Here is a 16636-nt window from a genome sequence, read left to right as displayed (position 1 = left end):
CCTTAGACAGTCAAGAAAGGCAGATGGCTATATGACTCAACAAGACAAAGTTAACTAAAATTAAATAAATACACTATTAAAGAGATGATTTTCCACTAATGACCAGCAGGATAGAAAACTAAGAAAACAAATAAACCACTTAAAAAAAAAAAAAAAAAAAAGCTAAGTTTCCAGAACAAAAAATAATCCTCCAAAATATTTAAATGATATTTGTGAAATAAATACTAAAATCTTGCTCCACTGTGTGGTTAATTCTGGAAAAAAAAAAAAAACTTTTATTCACAAAAACAGATGGCCTTTTTTTTTTTTTTTTTTTGGACAGGCAGAGTTGGACAGTGAGAGAGAGAGAGAGAGAAACAGAGAGAAAGGTCTCCTTTTTCCGTTGGTTCACCCCTCAAATGGCCAACACGGCCGGCGCGCTGCGCCGATCCGAAGCCAGGAGCCAGGTGCTTCCTCCTGGTCTCCCATGAGGAGGAAGGGCCATCCTCCACTGCCTTCATGGGCCACAGCAGAGGACTGGACTGGAAGAGGAGCAACCGGGACAGAATCCGGTGCCCCAACCGGGACTAGAACCCGGGGTGCCGGCACCGCAGTTGGAGGATTAGCCTAGTGAGCCGCAGCTACGGCCCAGATGGCCATTCTTAACATACATATTGAACAAGATTTTCTAAGTTACCTATGTTCAAATCTTGATTTGTCACTATCTATGTGAACTTAAGTCAACCTTCAGTTTCAGGGCAGGCATTTGGCAAAGCAGTTAAGACGCTGGTTGGGGGGCCGGCGCCGTGGCTCACTTGGTTAATCCTCTGCCTGCGGCGCTGGCATCCCATATGGGTGCCAGATTCTGGTCCCGGTTGCTCCTCTTCCAGTCCAGCTCTCTGCTGTGGCCCAGGAGGGCAGTGGAGGATGGCCCAAGTGCTTGGGCCCCTTGCACCTGCATGGGAAACCAGGAAGAAGCACCTGGCTCCTGACTTCAGATCGGCATGGCGCCGGCCGTAGCGGCCATTTGGGGGGTGAACCAACGGAAGGAAGACCTTTCTCTCTGCCTCTCTCTCTCTCACTGTCTATAACTCCACCTGTCAAATAAAAAAAAAAAAAAAAAAAAGAAGACGACACTGGTTGGGAGGCCTGCATCACATATCGCAGGGCCTGGGTTCCATTCCCACCTCTGGCTCCCGACTTCAACTTCCTTCTAATGCACTCCTTAGTAGGGGCCAGGGATGGGGGTGGGGAGGTGGTGGTGGTGGCTCAAGTTGCTGGATTCTGTCACCCAGGTGGGAGACTTGGATTGAGTTCACAGCTTCCAGCTTCAGCGTGGCACATCCCTGTCCACTGTGGACGTTTGGAGAGTGACCCAGCAGATGGAAGCTCTTTGTCTCTCTTAGCTCTAAAGTTTTAAAAATAATTAACAACAAACTAAAAAAAGGCACTGTATGAAGACACCCATTGAGCTGTTACTATATCATGTAAGAATCATCACTTCACCCTTTGAAAATTGGCCATGCACATATGGAATATAAGGTCACACTTTATTACCCAAAATATCAATGAACACCACCCACTTCCAGAGCATGTGTGATATGAGGTAGATTGCGCAACAAATGAAATCTGTCCACTTTGTTTTCATGAATTCCATTCTCTGAAGGCATTTCTTTACAGGACATGCCTGAATGTCTCCCAGCAAAGCAACCTGAACCAGTACAGTGACACAGGTGATCAGGCCCGCTGAAAGTGGCTCAGAATCTCCCCTGCAGAACAAGTCCAGGCTGGGACCCCCTCGCCTCACATGCCCCAGCTCCCTCCTGCCCAGGGCTTGCCATGGTTTCCCACTACTGACCTCCACAAACGCATCCAAGAAGCCACAAGTTCTCTACAAAAACGTCTTCACTGTATCTTTGCATTCTAAAGATATGGTTTTGAAGATATTCAGGATCCTCCAGATGACCCTCCTCAGAGCAACACCCTGCCACTCAAGAGCCGAGAGTCAGCCTAGCATGTCCACACCTTCCGCACTTGTATATTCAACCAACCGTGGATCAAACGATGTTCCGGGGGGGGCGGGGGGGGGATTAGGTCTATACTGAACAGAATCAGAATTTTTCTTATCATTATTCCCTAAACATCACAGTTAACAACAATTTGCATAGCATTTATACTGCATCAGATGTTATTATTCTAGAGATGATTGAAAGCATATAAAGGGGCAGCACTGTGGCAAAGCAAGTATATGGGCGCCAGTTCAAGTCCCAGCTGCTCCACTTCTAACCCAGCTCTCTGCTGTGGCCTGGGAAAGCAGTAGAAGATGGCCCAAGTCCTTGGGCCCCTGCACCTGCTTGGGAGACCTAGAGGAAGCGCCTGGCTCCTGGCTTCAAATCGGCGCAGCTCTGGCCATTGTGGCCAATTGGGGAGTGAACCAGCAGATGGAAGACCTCTCTCTCTGCCTCTCCTTCAAATAAATAAATAAATCTTAAAAAAAAAAAAAGTATAAAGGAGGATACTCATGGGGTCCATGCAAACACTACATTATTTTGTAGAAGGGCTTGGGCACCTGCAGAGTTTGATATCCGAGGGAGGTCCTGAAGCCAATCTCCCCCAAGGGTACTGAGGGATGATTGCATTTGGGTTTAAAATTACTTCCAGTCATGAGTAGTGCCACTTAAACACCATCAGGGCTAACAGGAAAAGAAAAAAACCTCCAATTTGGTCCATCAAGAGTATGGTTCAAACATATGAAGACCAGGTGACACCATTTGGTTTAACAGTAATTGAAACAGGAAGACGCTAAGAACAGGCTCACTGAAGAAACTCTGAAGAACAGCCATGCCAGGCTCCAAGGAGGCCAGGCCGCCATGCTCGGAGCTCTATTTACTTAAGGTGGTGTCTTAGCTCCCATCATGTGACCTCACCTATTCATGGAACCAACTGTGCTGATTTGGATTCTGTTGGTCTTATGGTTTAGTTTGAATTTTAATATAAATATATTGTAAGTTACAGTTGTCAAAGAGGTGTAACGCAGAGAATTCCTATGTAGTTTATGTCTGCATATATTTAAGTGACATGATTGGGGCTAGTGTTGTGACCCAGGAGTTTAAGCCACTGCCTGCGACTCCAGCTTCTCACGTGAGCACCTGTTAAGTCCAAACTGTTCCACTTCCAACCCAGCTCCCTGCTAATGTACCTGGGAAAGCAGCAGAAGATGGCCCAAGTGCTTGGGCCCCTGTTACCCACATGGGAGACCAGATGGAGTTCCTTGCTCCTGGCTTCAGCCTAGTTCAGCCCTGGCCATTGCTACCATTTGGGGAGTGAACCAGCAGATAGACAGACAGACAGACAGACAGATAGATAGATAATCTCTCTCTCTGTGTCGGTCTTTCAAATAGATAAATAAATCTATTTTTTTAAAAAAATAATAAAAGTAATTTAAGTCAATATGGAGTTCTAAGGAACCAAGATACAATCAGTCTTCAGTATCCATAGGTTCTACATGCACAGATTTAACCAGCCACACATTGAAAATCTTCAGAAAAATGGGCAGGGCATTGTGGCACAGCAGGCTGAGCCATCGCTTGGGATCCCTGCTTCGCATGTAGGAGTGCCAGTTCCAGACCCAGCTAGTCTGAGCTTCTGAATCAGCTTCCCGCTAATGCACCTGGGAAGCAGCAGATGATGGCACAGTTCCCGCCCCCCACGCTGGAGAGCCTGATTGAGCCGCTGTCTCCTGGCTTCAGCCTGGCCCAGTCCTGGTTGCTGCAGGAATCCGGAGAATGAATAAGCAGACTTCTTTCTTTCTTTTTCTCCCTTCCCCCTTACTCACTTCCCTTCTTCCCTCCTTCACCCTCTCCCCATCACTCTGGGTTTCAAATAAATAATCATAAGAAAACTTTTTCACAAAAAGTATTCTGTTCATATTATATATACACAGACTTTTTTTCTTGTCATTATTTCCTATCAATGTTAACAACTATTTACACAGTACTGAGATAGTAGTAGGTATTATATGTCATCTAGAAATGATTCAATCCTACAGGAAGGGCCGCCACTGTGGTGTATCGGGTAAAGCTGCTGCCTGCAGTGCCGGCATTCCATATGCACGCCGGTTCAAGTCCCAGCTGTTCCACTTCTGATCCAGCTCTCTGCTATGGCCTGGGAAAGCAGTAGAAGATGGCCCAAGTCCCTGGGCCCCTGCATTCATGTGGGAGACCCAGAAGAAGCTCCTGGCTCCTGGCTTTGGATCAGCAAAGCTCCGGCCATTGCAGCCAATTGGGGAGTGAACCACCGGATGGAAGACCTCTCTTGCTTTTTGCCTCTCCCTCTCTCTCTGTGTAACTCTGACTTTCAAATAAATAAATCTTAAAAAAAAAAAAAAGCTTTTCTGAACATATCACCCCATTTTATATAAGGGAATTTGGTATCTTAGGCGTTTCCTAAAACCAATCCTCTAAAGCTAAGAGGAATGGCAGACACTACTTCGGTCTTCCCTTTCAAAGAGGTTGATATATTTACTCCTCAATCCTGAGACAGGTGATCTACAGGGTTCCTTCCACCCACCCCACAATATGCAAACACCATAAAACAAACTTCTTTGGCTCATATACCTCTCCCCAGTATGAAAAACTGCCCCAACTAAAGTCTGTATTAAAAGAAAGTTTACCTGCACTGCAAACCTAACTGTAACCCACAATACCCTGATTACTGATTACACAAATTCCTATTAACCAAGGCCCCATTGTATCTCAATACATAACCTAACCTAGTAGGAACAGCTGTTTTTTACAAGCACCCTGTGGCAGGGTGGTGCCAGGGACAGCTCCAAGGTACCAGTCTGAAACTATAAGAACTAGACCTGAGTCCTCACCCCATCAGCAAGTTCAAAGGCTTGGAGCAAGTCACTTGCCCTCTGTCATTTTGCGTTTGGTGAATGAATGAAATAACTCCTGTGGAAATATGTGACTCCATAAGCAGACAACTACACAGTAGGCAGTGCTAACAGTATATGATGTTCCAACACAGAACAATGCATGTGCGTGGTTCAGTACGGCCTGGAGAACTGGGTCAACAAACACTTAGCACACGCCAACTACACACAAAGTACACTGCTAGGTTTTCAGCAAACAGAAAGATTATAGAGAAGAGACTGTGCCTATGAAAACCTTCATGGCGAAGGCAACAGCAGGCAGGATAAAGTACGTTCTGGAAAGGGACACACAGCAGAGGTGCCAGCACACGCCCACCTGAGGGCCCTCACTTCAGCATCACTGTTGGCTCTATGGTCCAATGTCATGATAATTTCAGTGACTGCTTTTTTTAATTTTTTTTTCTTAATGAAAGGGACAGACATTAAGTGTAAGCTTCTTGAAGGTCACTAGTTTTTTCCTGTAATTCTATTTGGGAACAACTGCAGACTGTATTTCTCAGTTCTAGCATCTGGAGGCCCACGATCAGGAGACAGCATGGCAGGGTTCTGGTGAGGACCCTCTCCCAGGTGCAGACAGCTCACCCCTTGTGTCCTCACAGTAAAGAGAACAGAGCCAGGGAGCTCTCAGGGGTCCTTTTTATGAAGGCACTAATCCCCTGCACAAGGGCTCCACCGTCATGACTGATCACCTCCCCGCACCATCACACTGAGGGTCAGGATCTAAGCAGGAACCCTAGGTGGGACACAACATTCAATCCAAAGCAATGGCCCTGTAGAATTTTCTAGATCAAGTTCCAAACTATGTATCACTCCAAGTCCTGTAAAATCTAATCTAAGCTCCACGTCTGTCCACTGTTTCCATTAGTTCCATACTCAGATATTTTAGTCTAATCAAACTAATCTGTCCTTTGCACCCTAATCAATTCATATGTTATTTAGTTCGAGATAGGACATTTATTTCTAGTGAGATATTTATGATAGCTGATTATTCGTGATGTTTTAAAGTATCTTGTGAATACTCAAACAACTTGGATTAAGAACAAAATGACAATGTAAACTAATACTCCAATTCACTAGATGTGTTTGCTCACATGTGTGTTTGTGAGGAATCTAATATCCTCTCCAAACCTCAAGCACACAGGAAGAGTCTAATGTCTACACTGCAAGGGCCAGGTGCCCTAATCTGTCTGACTTCCTTTTGGCCACTCCTATTCATCCTTCAAGACCCAGTTTAAATGTTTCCACCCGACATCCCCAGTTATTTGGACTCCTCTGCATGTGTACATTCCTCCACCATGGTGAATTTCACATTGCACTGAATTATGTATAATTTCTCCTGCCAGAATTGGACCTATGAGTCTCAGTGTTATACACTTGCTACAGTGCTAGACACACAATTGAGACAAACAGTTGTGAAATAAATGAATAGATACGGGGAATCAATTAACACAGGAACACAATAATCAAACTCCACTACTGAGCTGGAATCATTTAGGTTCTTATCAAATCATATACAGATTAGCAACATAGTTTTTACGTGGTTCTACATTCTTATAAGACATTAGAATCCTTTGTGTTTTCCCAAAGAAGTTATCATTCACATTCACCTCTGACCTCTTAGATCTACACTCAAAGTAAACTTGAAGACAAAACAACACTACATAGATGAAAAAAGAAAGTCCCAAAATGAAAACACACATTTACGTGGATTTTTACTATATTTGCATATTAACCTAACATTATACAAGTGACTCTTATTTTCCCCAAATCTCTGATTTTACCTTTTTTCATAAGAATATCCATCTTTTCAAGGTTTGTCTCACATTTGGCAACAGATCTCCACCTTTAGTGATGGAGCTTTAAACAACTTCACACATGCTAGTGTCTCAAGTGGTGGAATCCCTGACATTTCCTTCCTTCCCCGCACAATGAGAGTGAGACAGTTGGGTCACTCCTCATTCCTCCTGCCACAGCCAGGGTGATCACTGCAAGCCCCGCGGCAAACGTGAGATTCTGGCCCCAGAGGAGCCAGCCCCGGCCCTCCCTCTCCCCTTAGCCTGCAGGAGGTTCAGACCAAAGGGGAATAATCACTGCCCAGGGAGCTCTTCCCAGCGCCACACAAAAGAGGCACGAATGAACACTGTAAGAACATTGTGTGAACATCCCTATGAACACTGTGTGTGCGCTGAGAATTCCACACGCAAGGCGCAGAGGCCTGGGAAGAAGACTGAAAAATCCACCCGAGAATTCTGGAGACCCATCTGGATGCTGGGTGCCTGCCTCAAGGTCTTCATCTCGCCCATGAAGAGAGTGAGGCCCTGGTGCCCAGCTGAGCAGAGACAGTGACAGCTCCACCATGCTCTGGCCACTGCACTCTCTCTTCTGCAACCCAGCCATGTGCCCCTCAGGCCACACAGAGCAGGAACAAGAGACAGGAAGCACAGTGCGGCTTCCCTCACCTACAGTCCTAAACACAGTAGCACACAAGTGGAGATAACAGCCAGGACCACACGTACACGCTGGGGGAAAGGTAGATATAAATCACAACTTGCAATTCACTCCTATCCAAAGAGTGCTTGTTGGTACTAGCTCTGTGTAAGAGCCACTGTTGGGTGCTATATTTAAAAGAAAAGTGGGAGGGGCAGGTGTGTGATGCCATCACTGAAATGTCACTCAGGACACCCACATGCCCTGTTGGAGTGCCTGATCCAGGTCCCTGCCATTCTGCTTCTGAACCAGCTTCTTGCTTGGATGCACCCTGGGAAGCAGCAGGTAATGGCTTAAGTATTTGCCATTAGGAGTGCCCAAGGTCCATGTAGGAGACCCAGATGGAGTTCTTGGCTACCAGCTTCAGCCTGCCCCAGCCCCAGCTGTTGTGGGCCTTTGGAGAATGAAAATGAAAATAAAGAATATTAAAAAGAAATGGGGCTGGCATTCATCATAGTGGCCAAACTGCTGCTTGGGAGACCCACATCCTATATCAGGAGTGTCCAAGGTCAAGTCTCGGCTCCACTTCTGATTCCAGCTTCCTGCTAATGCACACCTTCGGAGGCAGCAGATGATGGCTGAAAAAATTGGATCCCTGACACCCACATGGGAGACCTGAATTGAGGCGCCGGCTCCTTGTTTTGTCTCCCTACTCCCTTCCGGTCCCTGTGGGCATTTGGGGAAGTGAACCAGCAGATAGGGAGCACTCCCACCTCTCAGACTCTGCCTCTCTAAATATAAATAAGCCAGTATAAAAGGAAATCACAGTCCATACCTGATAATGAGAGAATAGAAAGATACAAAAATTTGACTGTCACACAAATTACACTACGACTTCTATAATCGCGGAAATATAAACTCAGAATTCCCCGGGGCCCAGAAGAAAAGATAAGAAATGCTAACTAGACCGACTAAGGCTACATACAGTTAGGGTGTGATGAGGCCTTGCAGAAGAAGTAATATTTTCACTGAATCCTAAGCGACAAGTGGCTTCCTCAGGTAGAGAGAGGTATTCCAGAAAGAGGGATTAACTTGACCACATGCACAAACCAAGAGCAAATAGATGGACTCGGGTTACATGGGAGAGAAGCATGAGACATTACATTAGCAGCACAGATCCACAGTGCCGGTGGAACACAGGAATTATCCTTCAAAGGCAAGGGTCGGAAGGGATCTCGCTGGAGAAGTGGCCCCACGTCTGAGTTTTGAAGGCAATTCCCCGACGGGTGTACAGAGTGCAGAGGAGATGGGAGACGCTGGGCACAGGGAAGCAGAGGAAGATGTTTCCATAGAAGCACATCACGCGGGAACACGCCCCTCTTTTCTGTAGGCTGAGGGACGCTCTTTGCAAGGGAAGGCATGCATTTCCCAGCATCCAAGGAGGAAGAGCCAGACCACACTCCCTCGCCTTCCCCTGGCTTTGCCGTGCTGGGTTCTATGACCATGAACGGGACAGTCAGCCAGCTGTGTGGCATTGTGGAACACAAGGAGACACTCACGCCTGACCACACATTCCGTGTGTGCTCCAAAAACCTTGAGCAAGGCAGTCTGGCTTCCCAGAAGACGTGCGAGATGGTGCTCTCCAACTTCCTGCCTCCTGGCCACCACTTCCCGCAGCCCCATCACTGTCACTGGCTGTCACCAGTGGCATTCAGTGTGCCTTTCCCTCGCTCTAGGCACTGTGCCAAGGATGCAGGCTTGAGGAAGCCACTAAGACCATCCACACAGGGAAAGGCGGCTCAGCTCATGCAACAATGCCACAGGCAACTTCACTGAGCACAAAACGAGACGTGCCCTCCTTGTCACCCAACGAGCCACACAAGACCCTGAATCAGGCTGGCAGCTTCCTCTGGCCAATGGAAGGACACTGCAGAGGGGCCTGTGGGTGATCCCAGGGGTGGGAACAAGTACTATGGCTTCTACCTGGGTTTGCTCATTCATGTAAACATTTTTACTTCCTGCATGCTTTATAAAACAATAAAGCATATATGAGCTATACTTCTAGAGATATATATTTAAATAACTTATTGTGCATATGTTGAGAAACATACTCAAAAAAAGTTTGGGGGGGAGGGTAATGTTAATAAATCACAATCCCTTCCAGCCACCAAAGCTGAGAACTTCAGTTCTACACAAAGAAAAGCATTTTACTAAGTTCAATTAAATCCATACACCGAAAAGTGAAAAAAGCAGTTTGTGACAAAAGGAAAATATCATCTTCTAGTCCTTAAGCCTAAAAGTTCCCTTCATTTGTATCTGATGTGTCATTCTTTGCAGTTAAAAGTGTGGGCCAAAGTCATTTAGGAACTGAAGAACTTTGCCTAAACCAAGAGCTGTAATTACAAAGCCAAACTTAAAAACATATTTTAAAGTAATTTATTCTCTAAAGGATATTTTACCAAGGCAGAAAACTCACAATCTGTGCCATTAAAAATGGCATGTTAGGGGCTGGCGTTGTGGTATAGTGGGTTAACCGGCAGCCAGCTATGCCAGCCTCCCCTATGAGCACCAGTTAGAGTCCCGGCTGCTCCACTTCCAATCAAGTTCCCTGCTAATACCCCTAGGAAGACAAGTCCTGGCTGTGCCACCATTTGGGAAGTGAACCAGCAGATGGAAGATCTCTCCCTCTCTCTCCCCACCCTGTTCTGTAACTCTTTCAATAAATAAATGCTTTAAAAAAAATGGTGTTGTATTCAAATTACACAAGCCATGATATATGGTCATCTGGAGTTTTTGAGTAGAATTTTAATACCACAGATAGCATCCTTACAGCACATATGTTTGCACATACACTCATGCATGTGTATGTGTGTGTGTATGTGTCTGTAGGATTTTCACTATAGATAGGAAAGAAACATACCTAGAAAACATTTTTACTTTCATTTCTGTGGACTTAGGACTCCAAAACTTTTTTGATTCTGAGGTTCTTTTAATTTTTAACTTTTGGCAGTCTCTAATCAAAGCTGTCATATTTCTGATAACATAGATTAAATTCTCATTTGACCACCAATAATTGTAATGAAAAACTAAGGGGTAATTTCACTAGAGCTTTTTTAAAAAAAAAAAAGATTTCTTTATTTATTTGCAAGTCAGAGTTACAGAGAGAAAAGGAGAGGCAGAGAGAGAGGTCTTCCATCCGCTGGTTTACTCCCTAATTGACTGCAATGGCCGGAGCTGCGCTAATCCGAAGCCAGGAGCCAAGGCCTCCCACATGGGTGCAGGAGCCCAAGGACTTGAGCCATCTTTCACTGCCTTTCCAGGCCATAGCAGAGAGCTGGATCAGAAGTGGAGCAGCCAGAACTCGAACAGGCACCCATATGGGATGCCAGCACTGCAGGTGGCAGCTTTACCCGCTACACCACAGCACTGGCCCCTTACTATAGCTTTTGATGCTGACAATCCAAGGAAGTATACAGTAACTAATAATCTATTATTCATACTCACACATCTAGCAAGAATGTATTAAGTCCCACCTGTGTGCCACACACACAGTGTTTCAGATGCCATGCTAGCAAGGATGTGAGGTCGGGCACCTGCCCATAGAGCAGGAGCAGGGACCTGGTCTCAGTCATAGCTCAGCCAGGTCCCTCAGCATACACAGTGCCTGGCACCTGGAAGCATAATCAATACTTCAGCACTGCCTGCCCCGAGGACCTCACACCTAGTGAAGATGGGAAAAACCAAATTCACAGTACTTTCAAAAGATTACAATGCTGTTAATATTCTTATTCACATGCAAAAATATCTGACAATAATTTCCACCTCCCTGCATAATGAAAATCTTATGTTGTTCAGAGAAAGGGTTTAGACTTACTGCAGGGCCTATTTCCAGTTTTAATGACAATGCTTAGCAAAGCTTGGAAGATCATTTCAATTCATTGCAAAAATAACTCCTATTCAATGCAAGAAGATGGGATTTTTCACACTTGTGAATTTTTATTTACTTGATAATGAGGACGGTTTGGCATATAAATAAAGCATGTTCTGAGCAATCTTGGCCTAGTGAAGATGCTCAGCTGATCATCCATTAATAACAATGAAGTGGCTTTCCTCAAAAAGGAGAAACTTACACTCGCTTCTCTGCTGCGCTTTTGAACACAGAGAAAATGCAGCTGAAAGCCAACACAGCTTGGCCAAGTCTCTCCCAGTACTTACTGATCCATACAGCTCCCCCTTCTCGTTCATCCCGAGGTAGAGTCCACTGTCCACGCCTCGAATGCTGACCAGGCCCACTGCTATACTGATAAATTCCAGGATGCCTGCAGGACAAAAGGTAGAATACAGAGAGCAACTTAGAGCATGGGTGTTATCATCAGAGTCTCAGCATCCCTGGCGACTTTGGCCGTGACACTGAACCCAGCTCCCAACTGTGATAACCTCACAGGGGTTAACCAAGTGTCTTCTCTCTGAAAACCACTGCCTACCAGAACAGATTGGCCAACTCAATTCTGTTTTATCATAGTCATACAAAAATCCTTCTTAACATGACTTACATAGCAAACAAAACATTTTGAAAAATTTAAAAGTTAGTACCAGAAAGGGCCTTTAGCATGCAGTTAAGATGCCCCACATCCCACATCAGAATGCCTGGGTTCAAGTCCAGCTCTGGCTCCTGGCCCCGGCTTCCCACCCGCACAGACTCTGGGAAGTAGCCATGATGGCTCAAGTAATTGAGTTCCTGCCACCCATGTGGGAGACCTGGATTGAGTTCCTGCCTGGCCTATTGTAGGCATCTGGGGAGTGAACCTGCAGATGGGAGCGTGGCCACGTGTGTTTCTGTGTGTCTTTGTCAAATGGGAGATCTCTGTTTTGTCTCTTTCTCTCTCCACTTCTCAGACAAAAAAAGAACATTTTTAAGCTTATATCTACATAGATATGCTAAGAAGTGATAGGAGGGCTGGCGCTGCAGATCAATAGACTAATCCTCCTCCTTGCGGCGCCGGCACACCCGGTTCTAGTCCCGGTCGGGGCGCCGGATTCTGTCCCGGTTGCCCCTCTTCTAGGACAGCTCTCTGCTGTGGCCAGGGAAGGCAGTAGAGGATGGCCCGGGTGCTTGGGCCCTGCACCCCATGGGAGACCAGGAAAAGCACCTGCTCCCAGCTTCGGATCAACATGCCAGCCGCAGCGGCCACTGGAGGGTGAACCAACGGTAAAGGAAGACCTTTCTCTCTGTCTCTCTCTCTCACTGTCCACTCTGCCTGTCAAAAATTTAAAAAAAAGAAAAGAAGTAATAGGAGACAAGCCAATGCACTTATTCTAATTCATCTAAAACAGAATTTTAAGAGCAAAACAATCCACTTCCACTTTGTAAACGACATATTAAGAATCTGTGTATGCATCTCTTCACCTTATACTTTCTAGCCTCCAGAATTGAGAGAATCAAATCGCCAAAGAAAAATTAAAATACTCATTTTGGAACAAAGATCATAAAGATAAAAGTCTATTGAGAAAATGCTCTTACATCTCTCAGAATAAGCGTATGAGGTGCTAACTAAAGCTTTGATTGGTTTATGCAGATAATTATTCAGCTGTCTATTCTATAAATTCATTGTACCCCATCTGGAAAACCACACACAGCCCAAGCACTTCTGCTCAAACAAAGTATTGATTTTTGCTGTGCTTATCTGAACCTCAAAGAGAGCGAAGCAATTCAGATAATACAATATTCTGCAGGGGAAAATGCGCGCTCTGAAAACACTGCTGCTTTGCAGAAGGTATGGAACACTACCTGCGTTCCAAAGTCACACCAACAGAATGAGCTTCTTTTCTTACGTTCGTTCCCCTTGCTTACTTCACTAAGAATAACAACACCTAAGCTGGGCATAAATCCAGACTTTTATGGCCACAAACCAGCAGCTTCAATTTCTCTAACTATATTGCCGTTTCAAAGATGATTATCCCACAATATATTTAGAACACTGCTAATATTACTTTTGCTCAGCCCTGTTTTCATGTTTGTTAATAAATTAAAGTGCTATGCTCTGTGCAGCCCCTGTGTGCATGCATACCAGCTATGGAGTTCTTGCTTTAAAAATATTTTCAAATAGTGAAAAATTCACTTATTTTCAAGAGTTTAGAAAAAAAGCTAAGGGTAACACTGTGCTGTAGTCAGTCTCATGCGACTAATAAAAAAGCACTTACATGGATTTTTAAACAATTAATTTTGCAACTCTCACAAAGTAGACTATGCTGCAATCAAAAGACGATATGAACTACATAAATCGAATAAAGCAAAGGATTAGCTCTGGAAGAAATGCTGTTCCACGGTGATGCAAAAAGAGAAGAGCCCTTGCTTGTAAAGGGACATCCCTAATTGTTTTATAAGTAAAAAATGCAACACATTTATCTCATGCTTACTGTTTACAGAGTACCCATCTGGACATGCAACCTGTCTTGTTTTAATAGAAAATGAAATACTATATAGAAAAAATTATAAAGAAGAACTACAAATTACATTTTGCACCTGATAATCTGATTCTAACATGGAAATACCCCCGAAACAAGCCAGCTTTGGATTAGCCTTCTGTCCTTCACAGAGCCAACAGGAGGAGAAATGGAGCGATATTTCCACCAGATTCAGCTCCCTGAAGGTGCACTCTCCTTCTGATGTATCCATTTTGTTTCACTGCGCCATTTCTATGATTCAAGGTCATCAAAACGTGGCATCTTATTACAGTCAGGAATCACACGTACCTCAACCTTGTCTTGGCTACCTGAAAGCACACCAGTCACAATGTAGGTCACCGTCATCCTGAAATTAGCGTAGGGAGCTAATCCACATCCAATTTTCATAAGGAAATGAACTATAGGAAACATTTTGCCCCCTTGGAGGTCTGAACAATTTCATTTACCGGGTCAATGAGGGATAGTTTAAATCGCAAAACTAAAAGGTACTTGTGTCCTCCAAGAGGGCATGTGTGACAGTCTGGTTTTCCTGAAAATGAGGCGGCAGCTCTGAGAACTAATAACGAGAATTTGCAGCTCCAGCAAAGCGCAGGGTGTACGTGATTTCTCAAAACCATTTGGCTGTTCTACACATCAACCATAATAACAACAACAATGACCACGGGAAGAACTGAAATACTTGTGCATTCACTCTGTGCCAAATGAGACGCCTTTTCTCATTTGATCCTCAGCTCAACCCTGGGCATGAGGGTGTTTCAACACCCACCATCACCACCACCATGTACAATCGGGGAAACTGAGATTTCAAGAGGTTGAACCTGCCCTCAAGCAACTGGACCCTCCCCTCCTGTCTATTTCCTTGACTATCATCCACAACTTCAAGCTGGTTTTACCTTGTTTTTGCTGACCTGTGACTTCTGTGAGATTCTCATAGCCAACTTCTGCAGTCCCTATTCTTATATAATGTGTAACTGAAAGTAGTAAGATGTGCATCTTGGTTCTTTTTCTGACACTGACACGGCAGCTGTAACTCACATGCATTCCCCTACCCTCTCAACAAGCTATTCTTGAGGGACTTTTCTACCCCAAGCCCATGCATAAAAATAAATAAACAACAGCCTAGGCCCTACACCCTCAAACTGCTCACCATCTACAGTAGACGCCCTCTTATCCACAGGACATAAGTTCCACAGATGCCTGAAACCACAGGTAGCACCAAACCTACATATGTAAGTTACACACACACACACACACACACACCCCTATCATAAAGTTTAATTTGCAGGTTAGGCAACAATAAGAGATTAACAATAACTCAGGAAAAGATGGAACAATTACAATATACTATAATAAAAACTATTTAAAACTTACAAATTGTTTACTTCTGGAATTTTCCACGTAGCATTTTTAGACCACAGTTGACTGAGTAATTGCAACCTCCGAAAGTGAAACCTCCAGAAAGGGGAACTACTGGAAGGGAGGAAGGACAAATGAACAGACTGACTCAGTGACAATGTGGTGACATCCAGCCAAGGCCAGCGGTTTGCTCAGGTTTGGGAAGGCAAGTCAGGGGACGCTTCCCGGAAACCAGAAGCAAGTCTCAGAGGAGCCAGCCCGGCAAGAGGAATGATCGGGTGACCCTAGGTGGAAAAGATTTCATCACCTCAAACCACCACGCATATTTCTGCAGCTCCTTGAAAACAGACATCTCCAGAGATGAGCCCAGCTTCTTAAGAGGTCACCATGGTGACCCAAGGGCAAAGAGAACCCCGCATGTATGAATCATAGCCATTCTCCCACACCCGAATGGCCCTGACGCACTGAGGTCAGGGAGACCTGGCAACCTGGCCGCGGGATCCCACCCCAACCAGCCCAGCATCCTTATCATAAATTCCTGGTACCACCTGTCCACAACGAACCCTAGAACCTCAGCCAGGTTGATCAAGCTCTCTAGGCCGCAGCTGGTGCCAAACGAATGCTTCCAACTGCTTCCCACAAATACAACTGCCCACATGCCCCACGTTATCTACTTACACAGGTGGGCAGCCCAGGAGAAGGCTTCTGTGTAGAGACAATGGCATGTCTAATAGTCAAGGAGAGGAAGGGGAAAATGCGGTAGACAGGGAGAACAGGGAGAAGGAAAGGGGCCATGCCTAATGTTAACAATGGTTGTAACAGGTGTTGCGTGGTAGCCTCTTAGGCACCCACAACCTACACAGCCTCAGCCCAGAGCAGCCAGGGTAACAGGTGATGATGGAGTGACATGAAAAGCCCAGTGCTGTGGCAAGTGTCATTTCTCAATTCTCTTCCACAACAGCCACTAGCTCAGGATGAGAAGGGGCTCAATGGGCCCCATGGGGTCTGATGTGGTTCAAGATTCCCAGGCCGCAGCAGACTACTTCAGAAAAATGACCTCGCTGACCTTGGTCCTTGCCCCAGCCTCACCATCCCAAAACTGCTGCGGCTTCCACCAGCTCGGCTCAAATGGACCATTCCCCTGCAGCCCACCTAGGCGGGCACCACCTGGGCGGCAGGAACAAGGTCGATCCGGACCACGGGGGAAGTGGGAGGAGCACAGAAGTTCCTCCCCCGCCCCTTGACCCACTTAGGCAGCCCTCTAACCAGAGAGCCCCAACACTTAACAGAGCTGCCCTCTTCAGCTCAGAGGACACAAACTTCTGCAGAAGGTGCAGCGAGCCATGTATGACCCGCGACTATTGCAAATGCAGAGGTAAGCCCCTTCCCGCAGAGCTTCCGGCACCGCCTCCTGGGGGGCAACTCGGGGGTCCACCCAACTTGAACAAACCTCCGAGGTCACTTACGAAATGA

The 16636-nt window shown here is 45.6% G+C and overlaps 1 protein-coding gene across 12 annotated transcripts in view; it reads right to left on the bottom strand.

Annotated features, from left to right (window-relative positions):
* Positions 1–16636, bottom strand: part of FGF9 (fibroblast growth factor 9) — a 41078-nt gene that overhangs the window by 19159 nt on the left and 5283 nt on the right. For 8 of the 12 annotated variants that reach the window (XM_002712799.6, XM_089303729.1, XM_089303720.1 and 5 more), the window contains exon 2: positions 11558–11661. In XM_002712799.6, the coding sequence (XP_002712845.1) occupies positions 11558–11661 (104 nt within the window). Of the gene's footprint in view, positions 1–11557; positions 11662–15178; positions 15278–15841; positions 16216–16636 lie in introns of those variants that run through there. The other 4 variants (XM_089303722.1, XM_089303723.1, XM_089303721.1 and 1 more) reach the window with 3 other exon arrangements.

Source organism: Oryctolagus cuniculus, chromosome 9, assembly GCF_051225735.1.
Source record: "Oryctolagus cuniculus isolate XC-2025 breed Fujian yellow rabbit chromosome 9, ASM5122573v1, whole genome shotgun sequence".
In the NCBI taxonomy this organism is placed as follows: domain Eukaryota; kingdom Metazoa; phylum Chordata; class Mammalia; order Lagomorpha; family Leporidae; genus Oryctolagus; species Oryctolagus cuniculus.
The sequence above is the reverse complement of the archived record's forward strand: the minus strand, read 5'-3'. Positions and strand labels throughout refer to the sequence as shown.